This window comes from Capra hircus, chromosome 2 (genome assembly GCF_001704415.2).
Source record: "Capra hircus breed San Clemente chromosome 2, ASM170441v1, whole genome shotgun sequence".
NCBI lineage: Eukaryota > Metazoa > Chordata > Mammalia > Artiodactyla > Bovidae > Capra > Capra hircus.
In genome coordinates, this window is record NC_030809.1 from 44,682,367 (window position 1) to 44,709,774 (window position 27,408).

Below are 27,408 nucleotides of genomic sequence, written 5' to 3' on the forward strand. Positions count from 1 at the left end.
CTTCAGAAATTAAACCCGGAAAGACTTTAGCAAATTAAAGCTGAAGGCCGAGGAAATATAATAGGTGGTTGCCTGGAGTCGGGAAGGTTTAATGCAAAGAAGATAGCCTGAGGGCAGCGTGGTAAAAAAAAGACTACAATTCCCAGTGGCTACATCATCTGAGAAGCGCTGCTTTCTGGGAGTCGTAGTATCTAAGAGCTGTGTCTGAATTATCGCGACTAAGGATTGCCTGTTAACATTTCAAACGGAGAGAAGTCGGTTTGAAACGGGCTTCTTTCTATCTCCATAATCGATCGCAAGCTTAAATATATATATTTTTTTTAAATACAAAAAAAATGGAAGAGACGCGACGCCTTTAAAACTATGCCTCACTAATCGACGACTCCTACTCTAGGAATAGGTAGTTGATGTTTATGGGCTGGATCTTGAGGAAGGGCAGCCTCGTGGTGCCTTCTGGCTGAGGCCCCGGGAAAGAAAGCGGAAGCCCGGGGATCGACTGCATCTTTTCTCTGACACGTGCAGCCTCATTTTCAGATCCCCGTTTTTGTAGTACTGAGAGACCAGAGTGCCGATTGTCTGATTGTTACTCATACGTTTCTCTAGGTACGCCATGGCTCAGCTCCAGACACGCTTCTTCACTGACGACAAGAAGTAAGTGAGCGTACTCCCTCTCTCTCCCTTCCTCCCTCCCTCCCCTCCCCCGCCCCGGGCCCCCGGAATTCGTTCGTAGGACTTCTTCCTTGTGCATGCCTGGTTGTCTTTGCCGTCAATTTACCTGTTCCCTTTTTGAGTGGATTCGTCGCTTCAGCGCGTTTTCTGCGGTACCTTGCGAGGAATTCTCGCCCATCGTTCCTGCCTAGCTTCTCAGGCTGTATATAATTTGAATTGTAAGGGTAGAGAGACCTGAAGGGTTTCAGGTTTGCTTCCTGAATGAAGTGTATTATGCAACTGAGCAGTGAACAACGGACCATATCGTTAGAGTCTGGCGGCTAGTGGTGGTGTCTGAAAACACGAACTTCGTTTTCTTAAGTAGGTGATAGATGATGTTTTTCCAAACCACGCTAGAAGGTGGAGCTCCCAATAGGGAGTTGGTAGAACTAAGAGTGTGAGGTCAATTCAGTTATAATTTTGGGTATTTATATACATATATCTACACATATACGTATGCATGTTATATGTGTGTGTGTGTATACATATATACACACCCGTATGTGTATACGTATATGTATATAAACATTTTACCAGTTTTACAAATGGTCCCCAGATACATAGCAATCGTTTGAAGCGTAATTGTATTCTGCTTTGTGGCATATATTACACTATTAATTTTTCTTTTGTTTGCCTAGTCTCTTCAGCTATATTTTAAGTCTCCTGATGGTAGAGACTACGTTATGCTAATTGGATTGATTGAGTCAACAAATGTTTGTCTAGTTTTTCTGGTACTGATGATAAATAATAAATATAAGCTGTATTAACAAGTTAATGTCAGCTAAAAACTAAAACTGCAAGGAGATCCAGCCAGTCCATTCTGAAGGAGATCAACCCTGGGATTTCTTTGGAAGGAATGATGCTAAAGCTGAAACTCCAGTACTTTGGCCACCTCATGCAAAGAGTTGACTCATTGGAAAAGACGCTGATGCTGGGAGGGATTGCGGGCAGGAGGAGAAGGGGACGACAGAGGATGAGATGGCTGGATGGCGTCACTGACTCGATGGACGTGAGTCTGAGTGAACTCCAGGAGTTGGTGATGGACAGGGAGGCCTGGTGTGCTGCGATTCATGGGGTCGCAAAGAGTCGGACACGACTGAGCCACTGGACTAAACTGAACTGAACTGAAAAACTAAAAAACTCCCCCATCAATTAAGATTACATTTTTTATTCCTTGTTTGTAGTTTTATGAATTGACCTGGTAAATCATACTCACACCTCTTGTACTGTTGCATACAGCATATATGAATTGTATTATCAATACAGATGAGTATATATACTTAGTCTAAATAGTTCTAAAGGAATAGGTGATGCAATAGCATGACTGCTGTATTTTTTCTAATTAACAGGTGTATGGAGATGATTGTTGATTCACACAAAATTTTAAGAAATACTAGAGCAACTGCAACTCTATTTAAATTGCTGTGATAAATGGATAAATGCCAAAAGTGTGTATATGTGTTTGTTTATATATTTAGATTTCCCCAAAAGTTAACAAAATCTAGAAATTAAACTTCTTTCCTCTCCCTTTTATATAATATGTTCTGATCAGTAAAATGAAGGGGGAAAGTAGATTTATTCATGTATATGCATATAATTTGCCGTGAAGTGATAGGACCGGATGCCATGCTCTTAGTTTTTTGAGATTTGCCATCACTTCATGGCAAATAGAAGGGGAAACAGTGGAAACAATGGCAGACTATTTTTTTGGGCTCCAAGATCACTGCAGATAGTGACTGCAGCCATGAAATTTAAAGACACTTACTCCTCAGAAGAAAAGTTATGACCAACCTAGACAGCATATTAAAAAACAGAGACATTACTTTGCCAACAAAGGTTCATCTAGTCAAGCCTATGGTTTTTCCATATGGTAGTCATGTATGGATGTGAGAGTTGGGCTATAAAGAAAGCTGAGCGCCAAAGAATTGATGCTTTTGAACTGTGGTGTTGGAGAAGACTCTTGAGAGTCCCTTGGACTGTAAGGAGATCCAACCAGTCCATCCTAAAGGAAATCAGTCCTGAATATTCATTGGAAGGACTGATGCTGAAGCTGAAACTCCAATCGTTTGGCCACCTGATTCGAAGAGCTGACTCATTTGAAGACTGATGCTGAGAAAGATTGAAGGCAGTAGGAGAAGGGGACGACAGAGGATGAGATGGTTGGATGACATCATCAACGGAATGGACATGAATTTGAGTAAACTCCCGAGAATTAGTGATTGACAGGGAGGCCTGGTGTGTTGCAGTCCACGGGGTCACAAAGAATCGGACACAACTCAGCGACTGAACTGAACTGATGCATATAATTTACATATGCATGTATGTTCATGTATAAGTGTGTGAATTATGCTTCTCTCCCCCTCCGCCACCGCCGTCTTACTGACCAAAACAGTAAACCAACACTTCCAGTTTCTAGGTTTTGATACCTTTTGGAGAACCTAAATAAGTCCTTACTTTTTTCAATATGATAAATATATATCCATAGCCTTACTACTCAAAAAAGTATAGTTTGAAGGCCAGCGTCACTTGGGAGCTGGTTAGCAAAAGCGCAATCTCAGACTTTACCTCAGATCTACTGATTTAGAATCTACATTTTAACAAGATTTGAAGCCTCTTTCCCCAACTCCCTTTGCTGCAGAAAGAGATTTCTTATAGATTTGATGAGCCCTGTAAGTTCTACCTAAACCTCTTTTACATTCTGCACAAATAAAGCCGTAATTTAGACATTATGGAGACGTTTTTGGTTTTGGTTTTTGTAACAACTATTAAGCTGTAATTCACGTATAGTAGATGTTACACATTTGAAGTGTTCAATTCACTAATTTTGAGTATATTTGTAGAATTGTGCAACCATCACCACAGAAAATTTTAGAACATTTTTCATCACTCTTTTGCTGTTGTTACCGTTTTCCCCCCACCCTTCCAAAAATTTCCAAATACCCCCAGCCCAGGGCAGTCACTTATTCAATTTTTGTCTCTAACATTTCCTATAGATGGAGTGATATAATATGTGGTCCTTTGTGACTGGCTCCTTTCACTTAGTGTGGTGCTTTTCAAGCCTTGTCCCTGTTGTACTTCATTCCTTTTCACAGATGAGAATACTCCGTTGTGTGGCTATACCACATTTTGTTTTCATTGTTCAGTTGATGGACTTCTAGGTTGTTTTCACTTATTGGGGCTATTAAGAATAGTGGTAATGTGAACTATTTGTGCACAAGTTTTTGTGTGAACATATGTGTTTATTTTTCTTGGGTATGTACTTAGGACTGGAGTTGCTGAGTCAAGTGATAATTCCATGTTTAACTTTTTGAAGAACTGCCAGATTTTTCCAAAGCAATTGTACCATTTTACATTCCTGCCAGCAATGAATAAGTGTTTCTCCATTTACTCACCAACACTTAATATCTTGTCTTTCTTATTGTAAACATCCTGGTGGGTATGAAGTGATAACTCCTTGTGGTTTGATTTGCATTTCCTTGGTGACTAACAGTGCTCAACAACTTTTCATGTGCCTGTTGGTCATTTGTATGTTTTCTCTGGAGAAATATCTATTTTGATCCTTTGCCGATTTTAAAAATAGGGTTGTCTTTATTATTGAGTTATAAATGTTCTTTATATGTTCCAGATGCATGTTCCTTGTCAGATATGTGATTTGCAAGAATTTTCTCCCATTCTCTCTTACAAGAGTTTCTGATCTGCCTTCTGTTGTGGGTGCCTCTAATCTAGTCACTGCAGTGCTGCCCCAGAGAGATATAATGAAACAAAATTTTGATGATGTTTGTTATTTGACTTAGACAGTGGTTCCTCATTGCCTAAGGAAAGAAGTCAAAAGTATTGCATATAGCATCCAAGCCAATCCATGCACATCTTGTTAGCCTTGTCCTTGGTCACTGTCTAGAGTAAAATAACACTTTGGAATAGGTTGGTTGGGCAGTTTAATGAGTTAGCTTTTTATTTGTGTATGCTGCTTTTTTGCACCCTTTCTTTCTGTCTTCCCCCGCGTCAGCCAGGGAAAACTTACTTTTCTATGTGTAGTGTAAGAGTGTTTTTCTTTTTTTATACATCCTTTCAGACTCTGCTCTCTCATCCTCCTTTTCTCTGGTTGAAATACCCTACTGCTTCCTTGTTCTCTCATTTTATGTATTACTTATTACATTGTTCTTACAGTTTCCTTGTATTTGTTTATTTATAAACCCTTTTCAAGTACAGAGACCACAGGTTAATTCATTTTTTGCTAACCCCATGTAGCAAAATGTCTGGCATGTATTAGATACCCAGTAAATGTTTGTTGAATGAATAAATGCACATTTGTTAAAATATTTGTAAACTTGATTTGATGTATCATTTCCTTTTTGTAGATATGCGGTAGATGATGTTCCCTTCTCCATACCTGCAGCCTCTGAAATTGCTGACCTTAGTAACATCATCAATAAATTGTTGGAGGCCAAAAATGGTAGGTATATACCATGAAAAGTTAGGAGAGGGCAAAATGACTAACTAAAGTACATCACATTGTTATTTACAGCCCTTTGGGGACATTATTCTATAATACTGCATGCATTTTATAATGGTAAAATTTATAAATTATAACATATAATTTCCCTCCTACATGATAACTTTGAAAAATGTTTTAAATAAGTTTTTAGCGGAAAAAATCAGTTTAATCTGCTTTTTAAGGCAATATGGAGAGAAGATGGTTGAGATTTAGGAATAAAGATTTTTAGGGTAAAAGTTCTTGATACAGAGATATTCGTATAGCATTTCCTATCGTTTTCATCATGGATATAATATAGAGATTCTGATGAATAGAATCATCAGACATCATTTCAAAGATGTCATATATCCTGCTCGCTGAAAAACTCTTTCAAACTAGAATAAGAATTATTTTCTTGGAATAGAGGCTTTGTAATACGAGTACATGGTTTTGTTGTTACCCAAGTAAAAGTTGGACACAACTGAGCACTCAAGCAAATATTTGCATAGTTTTCTAAATTGTAGATGAACATTCATTTATCTTTTTGTATAAATCGAATAACTGTGTTATTGCTTTTGAGTTGAAGATGCAAATGATTCAGATTTTTTTTAAAAAACTTTATTTTGTAGTGGGGTGTAGCCAATTAACAATGTTATGATAGCTTTAGGGGAACCACAGAGACTCAGCTGCACATATACATGTATCCATTCTCCCACAAACTCCCCTTTCATCCAGACTGCCAGGTAACATTGAGCAGAGTTCCTTGTGCTGTACAATATCTCCTTGTTGGTTATCCATTTTAAACATAGCAGTATGTACACGTCCATCCCAAAGTCTCTAACTATCCCTTCCCGCCAGTAAGCATAAGTTCGTTCTGTTAATTCTGTGATGCAGATTTTTAAAAAGCAACAAGACAGAGAGACGGGGAATTCTTTAAAAAAGAGTATAGCTAATAAATCAGATAGAATGAAGAATTTTTAGCATTTCGTAACTCCAGATGAAGTGATGGATTTAAGAACTGATTATCAGTAGCAACTAAAGCCATTTATTAGGTAAAAGGCTAACGAAGAACATTGTGATGGATGGGAACAGACTGACAGCCTCTGAACGCAGAGATAATTTAATATCGTAAAAAGAGTCACAGTGAAGTAGCGTGCTTCATGCGTGTGTGCAAAGATGCTTCAGTCGTGTCTGACTCTTTGTGACCCTATGGACTTGGACTGCCAGACTCCTTTGTCCATGGGATTCTCCAGACAAGAATACTGGAGTGGGTTGCCATGCCCTTCTCCAAGGGATCTTCCCAACCCTGGGATCAAACCCATGTCTCTTATGTCTCCTGCGTTGGCAGGCAGGTTCTTTACTACCTGCACCACCTGGGAAGCCCCCGGATGCTTCCTAATGTGATACAATAGGAAACAATACTGTGTGTAAATATTTTGCCAAAAGTAAACCCAAAGTCTAATCAGGCATTTAGGTCTGCCTAATGTACAGGTTGTATGTAGGTGGTGGAGAAACATGTTAAGGGATACCTTGGAGATTTAAACAACCAAAGCCAGAGTGTGAGTATTAGACCCAATTTCTTCAGTAAATAAAAGGCAGAGGAAAAGAAGGATGGAGAACTGTTAAAGATATTAATCAGATATAATGTGAGGACTTTGGATGCCAATTCTAAAAAAACTCACTGTAAAAAGACAAAAAACAAGGAAATGCGAACATTGTCTGGCTTTATGATATTAAGAGAAATAATTTTAAATTTTTAACGCAGTGACTTTTTAAAAGTCTTTATATTTTAGAGATACATAATGAAGCATTTACAGATGAAATTATATCATTTCTGAGTTTTGGTTTTAAATAAACCAGCAGGAGAGGAGGGGGAGGAGTACAGGTGATTGTCCATGAGTTGACAAAAGATTCAAATGAGGATTCATTATGTTATTTCTACTTTTGTGTATTTTGGGATTTTTCGTAGAATACAAAGGTTTTCTTTACTCAGAATGGTTATACTATCCACAGTAAAAATATTAATACCAACAGAGCAAAGTATTTCTGTTCTTTAAAATCACATAATATGGAATACGTGGTCCTGTTGTACCATGGGGAAAGTCTAGGGAAACTTGGAGGCCACACTGGGATAATAGGTACCTGTTTGTTTTGGGGTCTCTCATTTATGTCTGCCAATACCACTTCAGGTCCTAATACTGATAATTTTATTACATATTTTCTGTAGAGTTCCACAAACATGTGGAGTTTGATTTCCTCATCAAGGGCCAGTTTCTACGAATGCCCTTGTTCAAACACATGGAACTGGAAAACATCTCATCAGTAAGTTCAAATGTTTACCTGCTCTATTTTACTGAAGGTATTACCAGATAATGTAGGAAAACTCCATTTAGAATCAACCTGAATATACAGCAACCAAGAGCCTTTTGATTATTATTTTTTCCTAAAAATTTGAACCTCAGTTTCTGTACGTTCAATTTTTAAATCCTCTCTTTTCTTCTAAGAGAAGAAAATTATTCAAAGAATGCAGATAAATGAATAGGGAAAGATAACTTCATGTTTGTGAAGTTATCAAGAAACATATCAAGCAAATATGTTTACTACTAGTAAAGGTGTATAAAATGATTGTACATATATATAAGCTTGTGGGTTGGGTTTATGTGATTTTTAGTGATTGCCCTCTTCCTCTAATTGTCAAACTTACCTTATTATTGCTTTTATAATTTAAAATATAAATTATAATTGCTTTTATAATTAAGGTGGCAATTTTTGAAGCTGTAATTAACATATACATAAAATTTATCTTTTAACCATTTTTAAATGTACAACTCATTAAGTACATTCCCAATGCTATGCAACCATCACCATTGTCCATTCCCAGAATTTTTTCATCATCTTAAAGAGAAGTTCTGTATCCATTAAATTGTATGCTTTATGATTTTATAGTTTCTTATATTCTTTTTTTCCACTTTAAGCATAAGTTTTCCAAGATCATTAATATTTGTTAATATTACTCTTAGCATACTGTTAGGTCAAATAAAGTTTTTCACTTTCTATATGGCTCCAAAATTTTTGGATTTGGAAGAGGAATTATATGAAGGAGGTAAACTGGGGCTCCTTTATTTTCATAATGTACTATTTAAAAACTGCACCACCTGATGGATTTCTGCTTTTTCTCTGTGACTAGGAAGAAGTTGTGGAACTAGAGTACGTGGAGAAGTACACTGCCCCTCAGCCGGAACAATGCATGTTCCATGATGACTGGATCAGTACAATCGAAGGGACAGAGGAATGGTATTGCCAGATGAATGTTCTTGTTTTAAATGTAATGTGTGAATATTTTTCTTTGATTGCCTGTTCTTTGTGAAAGTAATTTATATATATATATATACACACACACACACACACATATATCTCGTCACCATGCCAAAGACCTTTAAATTTAGTATAGTCAAGAAGAAATATACCTATTAATAGGTTTTCTTTTCTGTCACAAGATGTCATAGTGATACTTATCTTCCGAATATGTTGTGTCTCTTAGGGCATTTATTTGATTATGTTGCTTTTTAAGACTAAGAATATAACTTGTTTCATAGAAGGGGGAAAAAACCTTTTCTAGCCACAGATCTGCTAACCTACTACCCTGAAGATGCAAGTCATGCTATTTTAGGGCTGAAAAGAGCAGATTGGAATCAGAAGGTGTGACTGGGTTTAGAGCAAAACCCTACTGGCCTTACTTGTAGAAAAACACATCAATAATGGATCGTAGTAGGAGTCTGCATTCAATGAATGTCTCCCCAGAGTTATTACATAGATATGTTTTTATTGGTTTTACTTTTTACTTTAAATGGTTCTACTGGTTTTCTATTTAATGGTTTTCACTGGTTAAATACAAAGGACTATTAGGCTTTTCAAACAATTTGCTTAGCTTCCCTGGGAGTGGTAGTATTTTACAACAATAGTAAAAATGATATTTACGGTTTGTCAATTATATTTTTATTTTTAGAAGGGGGAAAAGCCAAATGTAACATCTTCTGATTTATCCTAGTGTGTTTTGAAGTCTTAATCTTTATATTAAAGGTTATAAAATATAATTTGCAAGGTTTACTTTATCATTGCTTTAGAAATAAAATTGATTTCAGGGTTTGAAGAAGGTGCTTTTTGTATTTCATAGGACTTTTTTTTTTTCCTCCTCATAGGATCTTGACTGGTTCTTATGATAAGACTTCTCGGATCTGGTCCTTGGAAGGAAAATCAATAATGACAATTGTGGGACATACAGATGTTGTAAAAGATGTGGCCTGGGTGAAAAAAGGTTAGGACTCTGCCTACACTGAGAGGAATCCAAAATAGGGAATTGGAAATAAGCCATTTTCAATGCTGGGGCAGAATTGGGACAGGATAGGAAATGTCTCATGCCTTAGTTATTATGGGGACTTTAAAATACCCAGTGTTTAAGAAAAGACATATTTTCTAAAAATCCGTGAATCAGTAGAAGTGAATCCTAAAATTATGTCTTGTAATATACATTTTCAAGTTAATAGTGAGTGTGTTAAATGCATATCTTTTTTATAGTTTTTTTTTTTTTGCCTGCTCCACATGGCAGGCAGGATCTTAGTTCTCTGACCAAGGATCAAACCTGCACCCCCTGCAGTGCAACTGCAGGGTTTTAACACTGGACCAGCAAGGAAGTCCCTATAGTATTTTTGAGGAGTCTTCCCTTTTTACCATAAGCTAGCTTTTTTCCCAAAGGTGGCTATATGAGGTCTTTTACCTTTTTAACATCTTTCTCAACAACCACAAAAAAACTTATTTCTTTAGTTTCAGAACACTGTAAAAAAGAATTTTTTTTTTTTAGAACACTGTAAAATTTTTGTACTAATTTGTTTCTTGTGTTCTCCGTTCTTAAGACAATTTGTCTTGTCTACTACTGAGTGCCTCTATGGATCAGACTATTCTCTTATGGGAGTGGAATGTGGAAAGGAACAAGGTGAAGGCTCTGCACTGCTGCAGGGGTCATGCTGGCAGTGTGGATTCCATAGCTGTGGACAGCACAGGAACCAAAGTAAGTAGCTATTGTGTTAGTAGTACTGTGTTCAGTTAGAATTTGAGATTCTTGTGCGAGTAAGTTCTTTTCTTCATAAAGTCACTGTGATTGGCCTACTTTTGTAACAGCTGAAGAATATGATTTCAAACCAGAAGTAAATACTCATATGATTAGACATATCAAGAGTCATTCCCTCACTCTAGGTATCTTTGGTTTGGAATTTTATATAAACTGCAGAAATTTTAGGAACTCAGGTAAACAAGTAATTTCTTTGTGTAACCTTCCATTTTCAGTCCTTCAACTACTCATAGTGCTGCCATCAGTTGAAAATGTCTAGCTGATCACCTAAGGCGTGGCATACACTGAAGTTGGTGTTAATCGAGGTTGTTTTACAATTATTGCTGATCTACTCTGTATCATGACAGAATGGTAAAGGTTAAAACAAACCATGAGGGCAACACAGTTTTTACTTAAGAGGGGTTATAAACTCTTCATCTGAAAATTCTCCAAACCACAATTAAGTATTCTAGATTTAAGACTGTTTCTACAATAGTTCTTTGCCAGTTAGCATAATAGAGGACATTTCTGCATTCAAAGATTGATGTGTATTCATTCTGAGCCATAATGAAGGTTTACATGTTGTTGAGTCGAACTTTAAGTGAATTAACTGTTCCCTGTCTCTTGGCTATAAGAGACAGAAACTCATCCTGAAATTTTTTAGCTTAAAAGATCTCAAGAAGGAGTGATGAATCACATCATGAGCAGGGTGATGATCGTTTTCAAACCAGTGGAATAGAAGCTTGCATGTGGCACAGCTCCTCCTTCTCTTGTCTCCCCATATTGACTTCATTTTCTCACCTCAAACTGATTTCCGTACATGGCAATAAAACCTAGCCTTTAGTATTGCCAGGTTTTACATCCTGTACCGTCTCTGGGAAACTAATAACTTCAACTCTCTAGAACACAAGTTTTCCCAAAACAGGCTCTGAAGGAGGAAGAGACTTATTGGCACAGCGTCGGTCAGTGGCCCACCCTGATCTAAGCAACTGTGACCAGGGTACAGGCCCCGTAAGAATGGTAGTTCTTTAAACTGCCGTGAGATTGAGGATACAACTTCCCAGAGACTAGGAAGACAAGCAGAAAGATGATGCCATAATCGTAAGGATTTCATGGCAAAGTAAAGGTTTCAAGTTAAATAGCAGGGGGAGAAAAGGCAAATAATATGATGGATTATATTTCATCCTGTTTTTCCCTTCATTTTTTTAGTTTTGCAGTGGCTCCTGGGATAAGATGCTAAAGATTTGGTCTACAGGTAAATGAAATACTTCTTCTACTTTCTCTTATTAGTGGTATTTTAAGAATTACAATGTAAAAAATACTTTTTTAGCCCATAATTTGCCATAAAAATTGGACCATGGCTTTTGGGTCACAAAGTACTATATACATGCTAAATCGCTTCAATCATGTCCGACTCTTTGTACCCATGGACTGTAGCCCGCCAGAATGTAAATGGGATTCTCCAGGCAAGAATACTGGAGTGGGTTGTCATGCCTTCCTGCAGGGTATCTTTCTGACCCAGGGGTCAAACCGAAGTCTCTTACATCTCCTGCATTGGCAAGTGGGTTCTTTACCACTATTGCCACCTGGGAAGCCCAAAACAAAGTACTATAGTAGAGAGAAAAATTAGTAATTTCTATCTTTCTGCCCCACCACTCCCTTATTTATTAGGTAGTGTCACTGAATCCCTGCAAGTATCAGTGACACATCTGGTGCAGTGGGACTTAACTGCCTTAGTTCTCAGAGTTCCCTTATTCAGAAACCTGGAAATAACTAATCTTCTGAGTCATATTGATACTTTAGTATTAGAGAAATTTCTTATTTAAGGTGGCTTAGTTTAAATAATTTTTTTAATACAATTTTACTCAACTTTCTTACTTTGAAAAAATAGAAGGAACAATTAGAGGGAAAGGGGGGCTCAAGGAAGGGTCCTTGATAATAGTAAGAAGATATTTCTGGAAGAAAAGAAGGGGAAAAACCCACATATGTTTTAAAGAATAGTAGTACAGAACTATTTCTTGCACAGGTTAACAGAATACCTCTGCTAACTTTTGAGGAAATCGCTCTATTACTACTGTACAATTTCCCTCATAGCTCAGTTGGTAAAGAATCTTCCTGCAATGAAGGAGACCCAGGTTCGATTCCTGGGTCAGGAAGATTCCCTGGAGAAGGAAAAGGCAACCCATTCTAGTATCCTTGCATGGAGAATCCCATGGACAGAGGAGCCTGGCGGGCTACAGTCCATGGGGTCACAAGAGTCAGACACGACTTGGAGACTAAACTGCCATCCCCACCCTAAATTCAGTTCACAGAGTAGAAGTGGGGAGCGGAAGATAATCAAGAAAAGCCTAAACAGTTTTAAGTAATTATGTGTAAGATGGCAGGAAATACAAACCCATTTTAGTTTATTTTTTTCCCAAAATTCATTAAAACAAGCAGTTTTGAGGCAAAACGTTTATGGAGGAATTTTTCCTTTTGTGAAATACTTTTTGATAGTGCTGGGTAGATGACATATAAATGAATAGTTACCCTTAAGATGCTTATAGTCATTCTGGGAAAAGCACATGACATTTATAAACAGAAAACATTAAGCTCTATGGTTTGTTTATCTGGGTTTTCTACCTAGCCAAATGCTGGATAGCAAAGTTTTTTGTTTTTGTTTTTGTTTTTTTAATAAAACTATGAAACACTTTTAATTTATTGATAGAAAAGTGAAATAGGTCTTGCCATGTGGCTCAGTGGTAAAGAATCCACCTGCCAGTGCAGGAGATACGTGGGTTTGATCCCTGTCTGGGAAGATTCCACATGCTGCAGAGCAGCTAAGCCCATGGATCACAACTACTGAGCCTGTGCTCTAGAGCCCAGGGGCTGAACTCATGAGCCCGCACACCCGAAAGCCTGGCACTGCAACCAGAGAGTGCCTCTGCTCACTGCAGCTAGAGGAAAGGCCATGCAGCAGTGAAGACCCAGCACAGCCAAAAATACATAAAATTAATTTTTTTTAATGCAGTAAAAATAAAAGTGAAGTAGTCAAGAAAAATAAAGACGGCTGGAATGTATGTCCTTTTAACGTGTTTATTTACCATATCATTCCCTTTAAATACACTCTTGTCAAAACTCTCCTACAACTAAAGTAGTAAGCAACTTTTCATAGATCTGGTAACTGATGAAGGTTGATAATGATAATCTTTATAAGATACCAAACTGGTTAGATTTTAGGATTTTAATGTACTTTATTTTTCGCTTTCTCCTTTTGGAAGATTGGTAACCAATGTATTGTTTTTAGATAGGATTTTCCATTAACCAAAATAAAAAAACATATATTCATTCCTAACCAGTTGAGATAACATGAAGTATATGCCCAGAAATATAAGAATCCTTTGAGATTGTCTGTAATTACTATTTACTTTAAATTTTAAACTCATCATATCTACTTCTCTATGATATAGTTCCTACAGATGAAGAAGATGAAATGGAAGAATCCACAAATCGACCAAGAAAGAAACAGAAAACAGAGCAGTTGGGACTAACAAGGGTAAGTATCCGTGAGAACTGACGGTACTTTACTGTGCTTAGTTTCCTTTTGTCTTGGTACTTCAACCGTAATTAGACTTTCTTTTAGTAGATTACTAAATTTTTATTATGAAACTGCTGCATTTTGAGTCACTGAATATAATGGCATTAAGCTTTTTACACTGTTCATGAGGTTCTCACGGGAAGTATACAGGAGTGGTTTGCCATTCCCTCCTTCAGTGGATCACATTTTGTCATAACTCTCCGGTATGACCTGTCTATCTTGGATGGCCCTGCACGGCATGCCTCATCACTTTATTCAGGGGAGCAGATCTTGTAAACAGAGCGCCTGAAGAACTGTGGCCAGAAGTTTGTAATATTGTACAGGAGGCAGCAAACAAAACCATCCCGAAGAAAAATGTAAGAAGGCAAAGTGGTTGTGTATAGCAGGGGAAAGAAGAGAAGCAAAAAAGCAAGGGAGAAAGGGAAAGTTACACCCAACTAAATGCAGAGTTCCGAGAACAGCAGAGGCAAGAAGGCCTTTTTCAATGAACAGTGCAAAGAAATAGAGGAAAACAATAGAAGGGGAACAATTAGAGATCTCTTCCGGAAAACTGGAAATATCAAAGTAACATTTCGTCCGAAGATGGGCATGGGTACAATAAAGGACAAAAATGGTAAAGACCTAATAGAAACATAAGGCATCAAGAAGAGATGACAAGAACACACAGAAGAACTGTACAAAAAAGATCTTAATAACCCTGATAACTATGAGGGTGTGATCACTCACCTAGAGCCAGATATTCTAGAGTGTGAAATCAAGTGGGCCTTAGGAAGCACTACTGCCAATAAAGCTAGTGCAAGTGATGGAGTTCCAGCAGAGCTATTTAAAATCCTAAAAGATGATGCTATAAAAGTGCTACACTCAGTATGTCAGGAAATTTGGAAAACCCAGCAATGGCCACAGGACTGGAATAGATCAATCCTCATCCCAATTCCCAAGAAAGGCAATACTAAAGAATGTTCAAACTATTGTAAAATTGCACTCATCTCCCGTGCTAGTAAGATTATACTCAAAATCCTTCAAGCTAGGCTTCAGCAGTACGTGAACTGAGAGCTTCAGGTGTTCAAGCTGCGTTTAGAAAAGGCAGAGGGACCTCAGAGATCAAATTACCAACATTTGCTGGATCATTGAGAAAGCAAGGGAATTCCAGAAAAATATCTACCTCTGTTTCATAGACTACACTAAAGCCTCTGACAGTGTGGATCACAATAAACTGTGGGAAATTCTTAAAGAGATAGGAACAGACCATCTTACCTGTCTCCTGAGAAACTTGTATGCGGGTCAAGAAGTAACAGATTCTTGTATGGAACAAATGACTGGTTCGGGATTGAGAAAGGAGTACAACAAAACTGTTTATTGTCGCCCTGTTTATTTAACTTACATGCAGAGCACATCGTTCAAAATGCCAGGCTGGATGAGTTACAAGCTGGAATCAAGATTGCTGGGAGAAATATCAACAACCTCAGATATGCGAATGATACCACAGTAATGGCAGAAAGCAAAGAGGAACTAAAGAGCCTCTTGATGAGGGTGAAGAAAGAGACTGAAAAAGCCGGCTTAAAACTCAGTATTAAAAAACTGAGATCGTGGCATCCAGTCCCATCAGTTCATGGCAAACAGAAGGGGAAAATATGGAAGCAGTGACAGATTTCCTCTTCTTGAGCTCTAAAATCACTGCAGATGGTGCCTATAGCCATGAAATTAGAAGATGGTTGCTTCTTGGCAGGAAAGCTATGACAAACGTGGACAGTGTGTTGAAAAGCAAAGATATCACTTTGCTGATAAGGGTCTGTATAGTCAAGGCTATGGTCTTTCCAGTAGTCATATACGAACATGAGAGCTGGACCATAAGGAAGGTTGAAGAATTGATGCTTTCGAACTGTGGTGCTGGAGAAGACTCTTGAAAGTCCTGTGGACAGCAAGGAGATCAAACCAGTCAATCTTAAGTCACCCCTGAATACTCATTGGAAGGACTGATGCTGAAGCTGAAGTTGCAATACTTTCGCCACCTGATACAAACAGCCAACTCATTGGAAAAAACCCTGATGCTAGGAAAGATTGAAGGCAGAAGGAGAAGACAGCAACAGAGAATGAGATAGCTGGATGGCATTACCGATTCAATGCACGTGAACTTGGGCAAGCTCCGGGGAGATGGTGAGGGACAGGGAGACCTGCCATGCTGTAGTCCATGGGGTTGTAAGAGTTGGGCATAACTTGGCAACTAAACAACAATAAAAAGCTAGGCTTACAGGTTGGTAGGTTATTTAGCTATTTTATTTGATCTCATGGTGATTTTAAAGTAAGATCTTTTAATTGTTAAAGCTTACACAAAGTTAAGTATCTCATTACCTAACTGTTGAATGATAATGTTTCACAGACATAAAAAACAAAATTATGTTTACCAAAAGGGAAAAGGTGGTGGTTGGGGTGGGACACGTTAGGAGTTTAGGATTAGCTGACTACTATATATAACAACAAGGTCTTAACTGTATAGGACAGGAAACTATATTCAATATCTTGTAATAAACTATAATGGAAAAGAATCTGAAACAGAATATGTAACTGAATCACTTTGTTATATACCAGAAACTAACAAACACTGTAAATCAACTATACTTCAATTTTAAAAGTAGTAATAATATTAATGTTTCATACATCAAAGATGTAATTCTAGTACATCTCCTAAATCACTAGAAATCAAGAGTTCTGAAGTTTTGATTCTGTCATTTCACTAGTATATCCAATTAAATTACACTCAGAAAGTTCATTTATATTTGCTCTGTTCCTTTAGAAGGATATTTATTATGATCTGCCCTGAATTAATATACTTAATGAGAGGAACAATACTGAGTCAGATGTAGGAAATCATATTTTTTTCTTTCATTATCTCACAGCTTTAATGGATATGCAGTGAATTAGGTACACATTTGCACCTAATTCTTATAGTCACCAATAAAAAGATAGCTTATAAAGTTGTTGAAAATGAGGAATAAAGTATGATCACAAATAATTCATCAAACTCAGGTAGACTGCAATAAATAGTGGCACTTACTGTTTTCAATAGGAAGTAGTGATTTACAATTTATACATTTAAACACAGACTGCTGAATTGCAAGTGGAATGATTCACAACTCAGCTTCCTTATCATTTTTCTCATAGGACAAATTATAAATGCCTTATCAATTGGATAATGTGCCAGTGGCAATTTATTGATGCATATATCTGATCAACCTTTAAAGAATATGTCTTGAGTAGAAAAAGACGTCTTGAATGATCAAAATTCTTTACTCCTAAGGTAGCTTTTTAAAAAATCTTTATATTAATTAAAGTTTGGCATACATATAGTGAAATATGCAGCTCAATGAATTTTTAGTTGTGTATACGCAAGTAATCACTATCCAAAGCAAAACATCAAGAATTACCAATACCTCCTAGAAGACTCTCTCTAGGCTCCCTTGAAATCAGTAGCCTCCTGAAAGTGATCATTCTTCTGACTTATATCACTTAGATTAGTTTCATCTAGTTTTATACTTCATATATAGGGGCATGCTGCTGCTAAGTCGTTTCAGTCATGTCCGACTCTGTGCGACCCCATAGACGGCAGCCCACCAGGCTCCCCCGTCCCTGGGACTCTCCAGGCAAGAACACTGGAGTGGGTTGCCATTTCGTTCTCCAGTGCATGAAAGTGAAAAGTGAAAGTGAAGTCGCTCAGTTGTGTCGACTCTTAGCAACCCCATGGACTGCAGCCTACCAGGCTCCTCTGTCCATGGGACTCTCCGGGCAAGAGTACTGGAGTGGGTTGCCATTGCCTTCTCCGATAGCTCATTTTTAATCGCACTTTGCAGATAATATGTTTTTATAAATTGAAGCTTTGTGGCAATTATGTATCAAGCAGGTTTGTTGGTATATTTCCAACAGCATTCATCACTTCATGTCTGTGCCACACTTTGATATCAATAAATCTCATAATATCGCAGACATTTTTTTAAAAATTAATGTATTTATTTTTTGGCTGCACCAAACAGCATGTGAGATCCTAGTTCCCCTACCAGGGATCCAATCTGCAACCCCTGCACTGGAAGCGCAGCGTCTTAACCCCTGGTTGTTCAGTCGATCAGTCATGCCTGACTCTTTGCAACCTCATGGACTGCAGCATGCCAGGCTTTCCTGCCCTTCACTGTCCTTAACCACTGGACCACCATGAGAAATCCTCAGGCTTTTAAATTATTATTATTGTGATCTGTGATCTTTTTTTATTATAGAATTTTATTTATTTATTTATGGTTACCCTGGGTCTTTGTTGCTGAGCAGGCTTTCTCTAGTTGCCACGAGCAGAGGGCTACTCTTGATTGTGCCTGCAGGGGCTTCTCCTGTTGTGGAGCACAGGCTGTAGGTGAACAGGCTTCAGTATTTGCAGCATGCAGGCTCAGTAGTTGTGGCGCATGGGCTTAGCGGCTCTGCAGCATGTGGCATCTTCCCAGACTAGGGATCAAACCCACGTCTCCTGCATTGGCAGGCAAATTGCTATGCACTGCATCACCAGGGAAGCCCTGATCAGTGGTCTTTGACGTTACCATTGTAATTGCTTTGGCGTGCCATGAACCATGCCTCCGTAAGACAGTGAATTTAATCAGTAAATGTGTATGTCCTGACTGCTCCACCGACAAGCTCCTCCCCCATTTCTGTCTCCCTCCTTGGGCCTCCCTATTCCTGAGATTCGACAATATTGAAATCAGGCCAGTTAAAAACCCCCACAGTGGACTCTAGGTATTGAAGGGAAAGGCAGTGTCTCATGTCTCACATTTTAAATCAAAAGCTGGAAATGATTAAGCTTAGTGAAGAAGGCATGTCAAAAGCTAAGAGAAGCCAAAAAGTTAGGACTCTTGTACCAGTTAGCCAAATTGTGAATGCAGAGAAAAAGTAGAAGAACTATTTGAAGTGAAAATCAGAAATAATAGGAAAAGTTGGGTTGTGAAGACTAAAATAAGACAAATTTCAAAAATAGTTGTCCTCTCTAGATTTCTTTCTAGTATTTGACGTCTCTTAACATGAATAACACTCTCAATCAGTTCATTTAATGGTCATTTGTTTCATATTAATACATTAACATACGATAGGGTTTTTTCTACATTTTTTCTCAAAATGGCTTTTCTCCAGTATTATTCTACTGAATATAGAAGGGAAAGGCTACCCATGCTGGGGTCCAGCCCCGGTGGATCCAGGGAATTCGAAGCGGGAACGGCGTTGGCGAGGGAAAAACTTATTTATTTATTAACATAAGATTAGATTAGGAAGAAATAGTATAGTAGGGAAATTAAGTGGAGAAAAGAGGCTGATTAACTTGGTTTACGTGGAAAACCAATAAAGTTCCAGACAAGGAACTTGCACCATCTACGTTAGGCCGCCGGCGCCTTGGGCTCTCTCTCTCACGGATCTGAAAAGCCGGGACAAGTAAGTAGACATGGTGAGCCTCCACGTTCCAAAGGAATTCAGCCTGAAATTAGAGTAAAGAGGAGACACGGGGGAAACCAGTCCTTCCAATGACTGGCCCCCCTCCATTGTCCTTCAAGGCCTTTTATACATTTGATTATACATAGAGATCAATGGGTAATACAAAATTATGCAGCGTTAGCAGCCCAGACTCTTTCTGTATATCTTTTTGTATACAGCAGGTCTCAGGTGATTTACATTATCTTCCGGCCCAAGAGGCTTGTTAACACTTTTTGGTTCTCTTCCTTAATGAATGTTAATCTCGTTTCCCCTGAAGTGTTTTTCTTTAATCTGCGTCTCCTTAAAGCACTAAAGTTACACCTCTATAGAATGGAGGCGCAGTGGGTTATGACAAAGAAGGTACTTAACTCAAAGATCTAATGTTGCTACTTGTTTTTTCTATATACCAACTATATCAACAAGTAAAAGATATGAACATTTGGCAGCAAGTATTGGCTCAACAAATGAAACCTTTAATCAGCCCTGTTCTAATGATTTTGACTCCTCGGAAGCCCCTACATTCCTAGGATGTTTTAAGCTTCCTGTGCCTCCTGCGGTCAGGAGGCCTCAAACAATCACATGCACAGCTATCCGAGTCCTGCAGGCAGGCTAAAAAGCCATCAGAAGGGTTTTTGGATTGAAACACCCTTTCAAATGCAGAAGACTAAAGCCTTGAGATGACTTTTTCCAGGCAGGCATATTCTTATTTTGGGGGGTACACACTCAGGAAATACCAGGGGGAAAACCTGAGATCTGACTCGAACTTGCCCATCAGATCTCTGCCGCATGACCTTGTCACGGGTGGGATTCCTCACGCTGGCTCCCAGCATACCCACTCCAGTATTCTGGCCTGGAGAATTCCTTGGACTGGATAGGGCATGGGGTTGCAAAGGGTCGGACACAACTGTGTCACTTTCACTTTCATTCTACTGAAGTTTGTTTGCAGTTAACAGTGCCAAAGTTGACTTTTCTACCTCTTTTTTAAAAAAATTTACATCCTTGGTGGCTCAGCAGTGAAGAATCTGCCTGCCAATACAGGAGACACTAGTTCAGTCCCTGGGTCAGGAAGATCCCCTGTTGAAGAAAATGGCAATCCATTTCAGTATTCTTGCTTGAGAAATCCCATAGATGGAGGAGCCTGGCGGCTACAGTCCATGGGTTCACAGAGGCAGATACAACTTAGCAACTAAACAACAAAAACAAGAAAATTCACTCTTTTTGGTGTACAGCTTTTGAGTTTTGGTAAATACATATAATATGTAACTAATACATATTCAAGATATGGAACAGTTTGCCATCCCCTAAACTCATGTTGCCCATTTGTAGTCAACCTTTTCTATTTATATACTCTTAACAACTACTATCTAATCTTCATTCCTAGAATTTTTTTAAAATATCATATAAGTAGGATCACACAGTATGTAGCCTTTCGCATCAAGGGTTTTTTTCCCCCCACATAATAATATATTTGAGGGGAACAACAAAGATTCATCCAAGTTATTGGGTATATCATGGTTTGTGCTGTGCCTTGTCGCTCAGTAGTGTCCAACTCTTTGCAACCCCATGGTCTGTAGCCCACCAGGCTACTCTGTCCATAGGGATTCTCTAGGCAAGACTACTGGAGCAGGTTGCCATGCCCTCCTCTAGGAGATCTTCCTAGCCGAGGGATCGAACCCAAGTCTCCCACATTGCAGGCAGATTCTTTACCGTCTGAGCCACCAGGGAAGCACCATGTCATGGTTTATATTCCTTTCAAATTCTGAGTAGCATTCTATTGTATGGATATATTGTACAACAGTTGGTTTAATCATTCACCAGTTGAAGGATATTTGGGTTGTTTCTGGTTTGACAGTTATGAATAAAACTGCTAGAAACACTTGTGGGCAGTGTTTTGTATGAACCTAAGTTTCCATTTTTCTTGAAAAGTCTTCATTTTTCAATTCCAATTCCATACCTAGGAATGGAATTGCTTATTCATTTAAGTCTACCCATCATTTTACATGTCATTTCCTATCCTGGAATCTCTGATTATCTCTATGTTACCTTTTGTTTTGGATCACAACAGAGGCTGCCCTGTTCCTCACTTCTCTATCAGGTTGCTTTACCTCTTTCAGGAAAATTTTAGAGCTGGAAAAGAGATTTTAGGGATCATTTGGTCCAGGAGGTGGCAAATAGCCCAACAGGAGCTGTCACTCTGGCCTATTTTTGTGCTATAGAGAGCTGAGGGATTTTTACATTTTAACAGGCTTTAAAAACAAAGAGGAATATGTAGAAGAGACTGTATGTGGCCTGGAAAGGCTAAAATTTGTTTTTCTTTCTGGACCTTTATCAAAAAACTTTGCTGATGTCTGATCTGGTGTAATTCCCTTAACATGTAAGGAAGTGAAATGTAACAGAGTTAAAAAAGTATCCCTCATTTCAGAGCTCTTTCCCTCTTTCTTTTACATTTTCCTTGTGTTTAATACAGACACCTTACCTCATTTGAGGATTTTAATTTGAGAGGGACGTTAGAGATTTTGGAGTTTTAATAAATGAACCAGGGACATTATTTAAAGATTGGATGCTGAAGAAATGAGACGGTGAGAATAACTTATTGAAATTAATAAACCTGGAAGAGTCATATAGAAAATGGCAGCACGTTAACTCAAACCTACATCTTTCTGCCCTCAGGGCTTTTCCTCCTAGCTTCTACATGTGACATGTTTGTCAACTGGGAAACTTTAGTGTCGATATTAATATCCCTGAAAATGAAAAGTAGAGCAGATGGAGTAGCAACAGAATCTTGTGGAAAGACTACAAATTTTGGAGTAATATTTGGGTTCAAACTCAAATCTGCCCTCTTTAAGCAGCATGACCTTGGGCAAGTTATCTTTCTCAACTGAAGTGTCTCTTAGAGGGTTGCTGTAAAGATGAAATAGGGCAGGACAGGAGGGCTAATGCACCTGACAAAATATCTGGCATATGGGTTTCAGAAGTAATAGCTACTATTATTTTTTGATCACTCTGAACTGAAAATGCTTTCCCTTTTGGGTGTCTTTTCATTTCTAGACTCCCATTGTGACCCTCTCTGGCCACAAGGAAGCCATTTCCTCAGTTCTGTGGTCAGATGCTGAAGAAATCTGCAGTGCGTCTTGGGACCACACGATTAAAGTATGGGATGTTGAGTCTGGCAGTCTAAAGTCAACTTTGGTAAGAGTTACAAATTCATTGCTTCTCTGATAGAGCTTTTCTTTAAAAAAAAAAAAAATTTACTTATTTTAACTTTGAGCTTTTAAGTGGTAAACTTCTAGGAGATGATCACTTTTAGCCTACTCTGGTTACATGTTCTTTCCTTTTTTTTTCTGCTTCCCAGACAGGAAATAAAGTGTTTAATTGTATCTCCTATTCTCCACTTTGTAAACGTTTAGCATCTGGAAGTACAGATAGGCATATCAGACTGTGGGATCCCCGAACTAAAGGTGAGTTATGTAAATCTCCAGGAGAAAACATGGGTGAATAACATCAATGTCTCTTCTCACTAGAGCTGTATATGAAAGATCAGTTCAGTTCAGTCGCTCAGTCGTGTCCGACTCTTTGCGACCCCATGAATTGCAGCACACCAGGCCTCCCTGTGCATCACCAACTCCCAGAGTTCACGCAAACTCATGTCCATCGAGTCGGTGATGCCATCCAGCCATCTCATCCTCTGTCATCCCCTTCTCCTCCTGCCCCCAATCCCTCCCAGCATCAGAGTCTTTTCCAATGAGTCAACTCTTTGCATGAGGTGGCCAAAGTATTGGAGTTTCAGCTTTAGCATCAGTCCTTCCAAAGAACACCCAGGACTGATCTCCTTTAGGATGCACTGGTTGGATCTCCTTGCAGTCCAGGGGACTCTCAAGAGTCTTCTCGAACACCACAGTTCAAAAACATCAGTTCTTCAGCACTCAGCTTTCTTCACAGTCCTACTTTCACATCCATACATGACCACAGGAAAAACCATAGCCTTGACTAGAGGGACCTTTGAAAGATAATTTTCTAGAAATTTGATGTGGGGGGTGAGGGAGGTGTTCTGCCTACTTCTCTTTTCTAAAATTTAATAATCGTTATCTGTTTTGTTTTGTTCAGATGGTTCTTTGGTGTCGCTGTCCCTAACCTCACATACAGGTTGGGTAACATCAGTAAAGTGGTCTCCTACCCATGAACAGCAGCTCATTTCTGGTTCTTTAGATAACATGGTTAAGCTGTGGGATACCAGAAGGTAATTCCTGTTTATGATTAATAAAAGAAGTATATCAATTGCCTGTTGAATACAAAGAAAATGAACACTGAAATAACTATCCAAAAGCAGAACAGTGAAAAACATGTTCTTGGTCATATGCCCTGAAATGATACATAATTGGTATCAAAAAGGAAGGCCAGGATCAAAGGAATTTTCTCAATATGTTATCTTTTGCATTCTGGATGAATTTGTGATAGTTTTATCTTTTGCCAAGAAAAAAAATACACAAGTTTATGAAATCCATCTTTCTCACCTCGTTACATAAAATAGCAAAAAAAAATCCTGAGCCTTAATATGACACAGAATTGGAAGGCAAGTGGCCTAAATGAATGAAACTGATCAAATTAGAAATTAGGTTAATAGGAAATTAAATAAAAATATATACTTTTTAAAGATAAAAATTTACAGATTCCGTTCTTTAGTTAGGGCTACAATAATAATATATGCAAAGGGCCTCCAAGAGAATGTATATATAATTTTATTTACATATTTCTATAAGTAGAATGGAGAGGCAATAACCAAACCCATAATCTGTTAATGATACAGGGAGAGACAGTCAAGAAAACACTCAGAATTTTAAGATTAAGTGGTTATTGGGACAAGGATGGCAAACTAGCGTGTAAGTGATTATGCACATATATTTGTTTAATACTATGAAATGCATATAACATGTTAATATTTTCATCTTTAGTTGTAAGGCTCCTCTCTATGATCTGGCTGCTCATGAAGACAAAGTTCTGAGTGTAGACTGGACAGACTCAGGGGTAAGAGTTTATCAGTTATTTGATAGAGAGGAAACTATATTATTAGATTAAATTTATTGTTTGTATTCATAGTTATTAGCTTCAATGTATCTGATATTTATAATTCTGTTTTCTAAGTTAACACTCATAAAATCTCATCATTTAAAGAAGAAAAAAGTATCCTTTACTATTAGGAGTAGAAAAATTTGAATATTTTGAAGCAGTTTTTTTTCTTGAGTATTTTTAATAAAATTTTTACATCCGTAAACTTGCTGCTTCAGATTAATTGTGTCAAAGTATTTCCTACTTAGAAAAATATTACAAATATGGCTATATTATAAAATGTACTTAATTACAATTTAGGTTTTTTATTGCCTAAGAACTCTTTCTAAATACAGGTCCTAGGGCTATTTGAAAAATCTGGAATACCCACTTATCTATAAACAATTAATGTGCTGTTCTTTACAAACAATTTTCTTAAATGGGTAAAACTATATTACCCTTCAAACTTTTAATTTTATTAAGATTCCTTAGCAAAAGCTTCATAGAAAGTATGATAGCATATTATGCCTTAGCCAAATTAAAATCATCACTTTTAAAGTGTTAATATAGTGTGTATATATGTGTGTGTGTGTGTGCTATAGTAGTGAAATTTGATGCAATTGGCCCATCTGAGTATTAACTGTCAATGCAAGTTAATTGCTTATCTGTAATTCTTTCTGTAATCAGAATATCTACTGATAGTTTAATTAGGTTTAGCTATCATATGATATAATTGTATTTACTTCTGTGTTTGTTTTTTCCCCTCTCGCTTTATGCAGTTACTTCTGAGTGGAGGAGCAGACAATAAATTGTATTCCTACAGATATTCACCTACAACTTCCCATGTGGGGGCATGAAAGTGAAAGATAAATCTGACTACAGAGATTCCTTCTGTAAATAAAATCAATAGAGAATACTCAGCTAACACCAAGACAGATACAGGAAGCAGCCTTTTAGATTAAAGTTAATATACTGTTTCCCCCTTGATGATAGTGTTATCACTGTCTTTTTATTTTGTATTTATTATACAACAGTTGTGTTTATTAAATATAAAACATGGCCTGCATTCTCTACCTTATGAAAACCTTTGAAATTAAACTGAGTTTTTAATTTTTCTTCTAAAGGTATTGGTTTGAATTACGATTTGCTTTTGAAGTCCTATAAAAGTATGTATTAAAAGTTCAGTAATTGTTCAGATTTTTATTTCTGAGGGAGAAACTTCACTCTTTAAGTTAGCGTTTAAAAAAAGCATCTAAAAAGAAATAAATTTTAACAGAAAAAATCAGAAATACAATCTGTGTTTGGTAAAAATGTGATTCTGTAACTGTAATAATGTTCTTTGTAAGTATTCAGAACATTAAAACATGTAGATGTTGCCAGTTATTAAGAATTTGTTGAAATATTTTAAGTGAAGTACTTTGTTTTAAAGATAAGTCAGGGCAGTTCCTAGCGATCCAGTGGTTGGGACACCATGCTCGCAATGCTGGGGGCCAGGGCTCTGTCCCTGATTAGAGAACTGAGATCCCACAAGTTGCATAACGTGGCCAAAAATATAATAAATAAAAGATTTTAAAAATACATAAAGACAAGTCAGAATCCTTTAGAAATAGCATACAGATTTCATGGTAACCAGGAATCTCTCTCCCACACTTATACTTGTGTATAGATAAGAATTCTTCAGACAAAACCTTTCAGTAAGTTTTAGGTAAAAACATTCTAAAATTTTTGTACCATTAGCACTTATCTAAATCCATTTATTATATGCCAGATATTTAAAGTAAATGTCTTAAAATGTGACTTTAATGGATTGGTATTTCTCAAGCAGAGCACCTCTACCTCTAAATAATAAACAGGAAATTAGTTTGGTCTCATCATTAGACTCTAATGCTATGTATCTCATGAAGTTTCCTATTACAGAGGTCTAGGAAACAACCAGAATAACCTAGCTGCAACTGAGAGCCAGACTGAGTGGATTAAACCATGTGAATGATCAGTCCTCTAGTATATGGAAGTTCAGAGGCAGTCCAGTACTGTTAAAGGGGTTTTGTTCCACACTCCTTAAGGACCTGTACTCCCTCTTGACCCTATGTTTCAAAGGACAACAATGAGTTTATATTCCTGTTCTGGATGGTTCTTTCTGAATGAACCTTAAGAACAGAGTTACAGAAAATATTTTTCTTAATTCGCCCAATCTCTTCTGCTCACATGTAGCATGCCTATGAGCATACTACATGTTAAAGTGAAGGTAAAGAGCCTCCCTCGTGGCTCAGACCGTAAAGGATCTATCTGCAATGCAGGAAGCCTGGCTTCGATGCCTGGGTTGGGAAGACCCCCTGGAGGAGGGAATGGCAACCCACTCCAGTATGTTTCCCATGGACAAAGAAACCTGATGGACTCCATGGGGTCGCCAAGAGTGGGACACTGACTGAGCGACTAACACAGACACAAAGAGGCCTATTTACTAAATGAAGGACAAAGAAGGAAGTGGCAACAAAACCTGTTTCCAAGCCTGTGCTTAATGATGGTGCCAATGCAGGATACATTCATGGTTTGGATGTAGTATCAGGGGCCAAGTCTCTTAGAAAAAGACTGATCTTTACCAAACCTCTTATGTAACTCAAGTGGTTAGAGCTTACTCTTCCAACAGGAAGAGCATGAGAGGCCAACAGAAACCTAGAAGACTTAAGTCCTTTTAAAACATAGTGCTTTCCTTCCTCCCATCATTTGTCTTGTCTAAAAAAGTAGAGGGTCCCTTCAATAGTCCATTTTCCTCCATTTTAGTTACACCAGAGACAGAGGCCTTATGTGGACTTGTTTGCTCCTAAGATTTGCTTGGAGAAATGACTGGAGCTGCTTTTTTACAGCTGGAATTTGGGAACCAGACAGTGCAGTGTTCAGGACCTGCAGACCAGGACAGAGTTATCTATGCTGTCTTGCCATAGTAATGCCGTTTGTAAACATGTTAATCCTTATTTTTACCCCATCAAAGTGTTAAGAAATTTCTTTTCTGTT

At 37.9% G+C, this 27,408-nt stretch overlaps 1 protein-coding gene across 1 annotated transcript; it reads left to right on the forward strand.

The window, feature by feature from the left end:
• On the forward strand, positions 1 to 26,267 carry WDR12 (WD repeat domain 12). Its single transcript, XM_013971222.2, has 13 exons — positions 1 to 651; positions 5,067 to 5,161; positions 7,410 to 7,504; positions 8,370 to 8,476; positions 9,382 to 9,497; positions 10,093 to 10,247; positions 11,496 to 11,541; positions 13,736 to 13,821; positions 22,402 to 22,542; positions 22,706 to 22,811; positions 23,458 to 23,590; positions 24,303 to 24,375; positions 25,176 to 26,267. The coding sequence occupies exons 1-13, from the start codon at positions 611 to 613 to the stop codon at positions 25,251 to 25,253; spliced, it is 1,272 nt and encodes a 423-aa protein (XP_013826676.1). The 5' UTR covers positions 1 to 610; the 3' UTR covers positions 25,254 to 26,267.

What these genes read in the sequence shown, in the direction of transcription:
- WDR12 (XM_013971222.2), top strand. Translation starts at nt 611, where the DNA reads ATGGCTCAGCTCCAGACACGCTTCTTCACTGACGACAAGAA. An exon ending in GTGGGATCCCCGAACTAAAG is followed by an intron (nt 22,812 to 23,457) that starts GTGAGTTATGTA and finishes TGTTTTGTTCAG; the next exon opens with ATGGTTCTTTGGTGTCGCTG. An exon ending in TAGACTGGACAGACTCAGGG is followed by an intron (nt 24,376 to 25,175) that starts GTAAGAGTTTAT and finishes CGCTTTATGCAG; the next exon opens with TTACTTCTGAGTGGAGGAGC.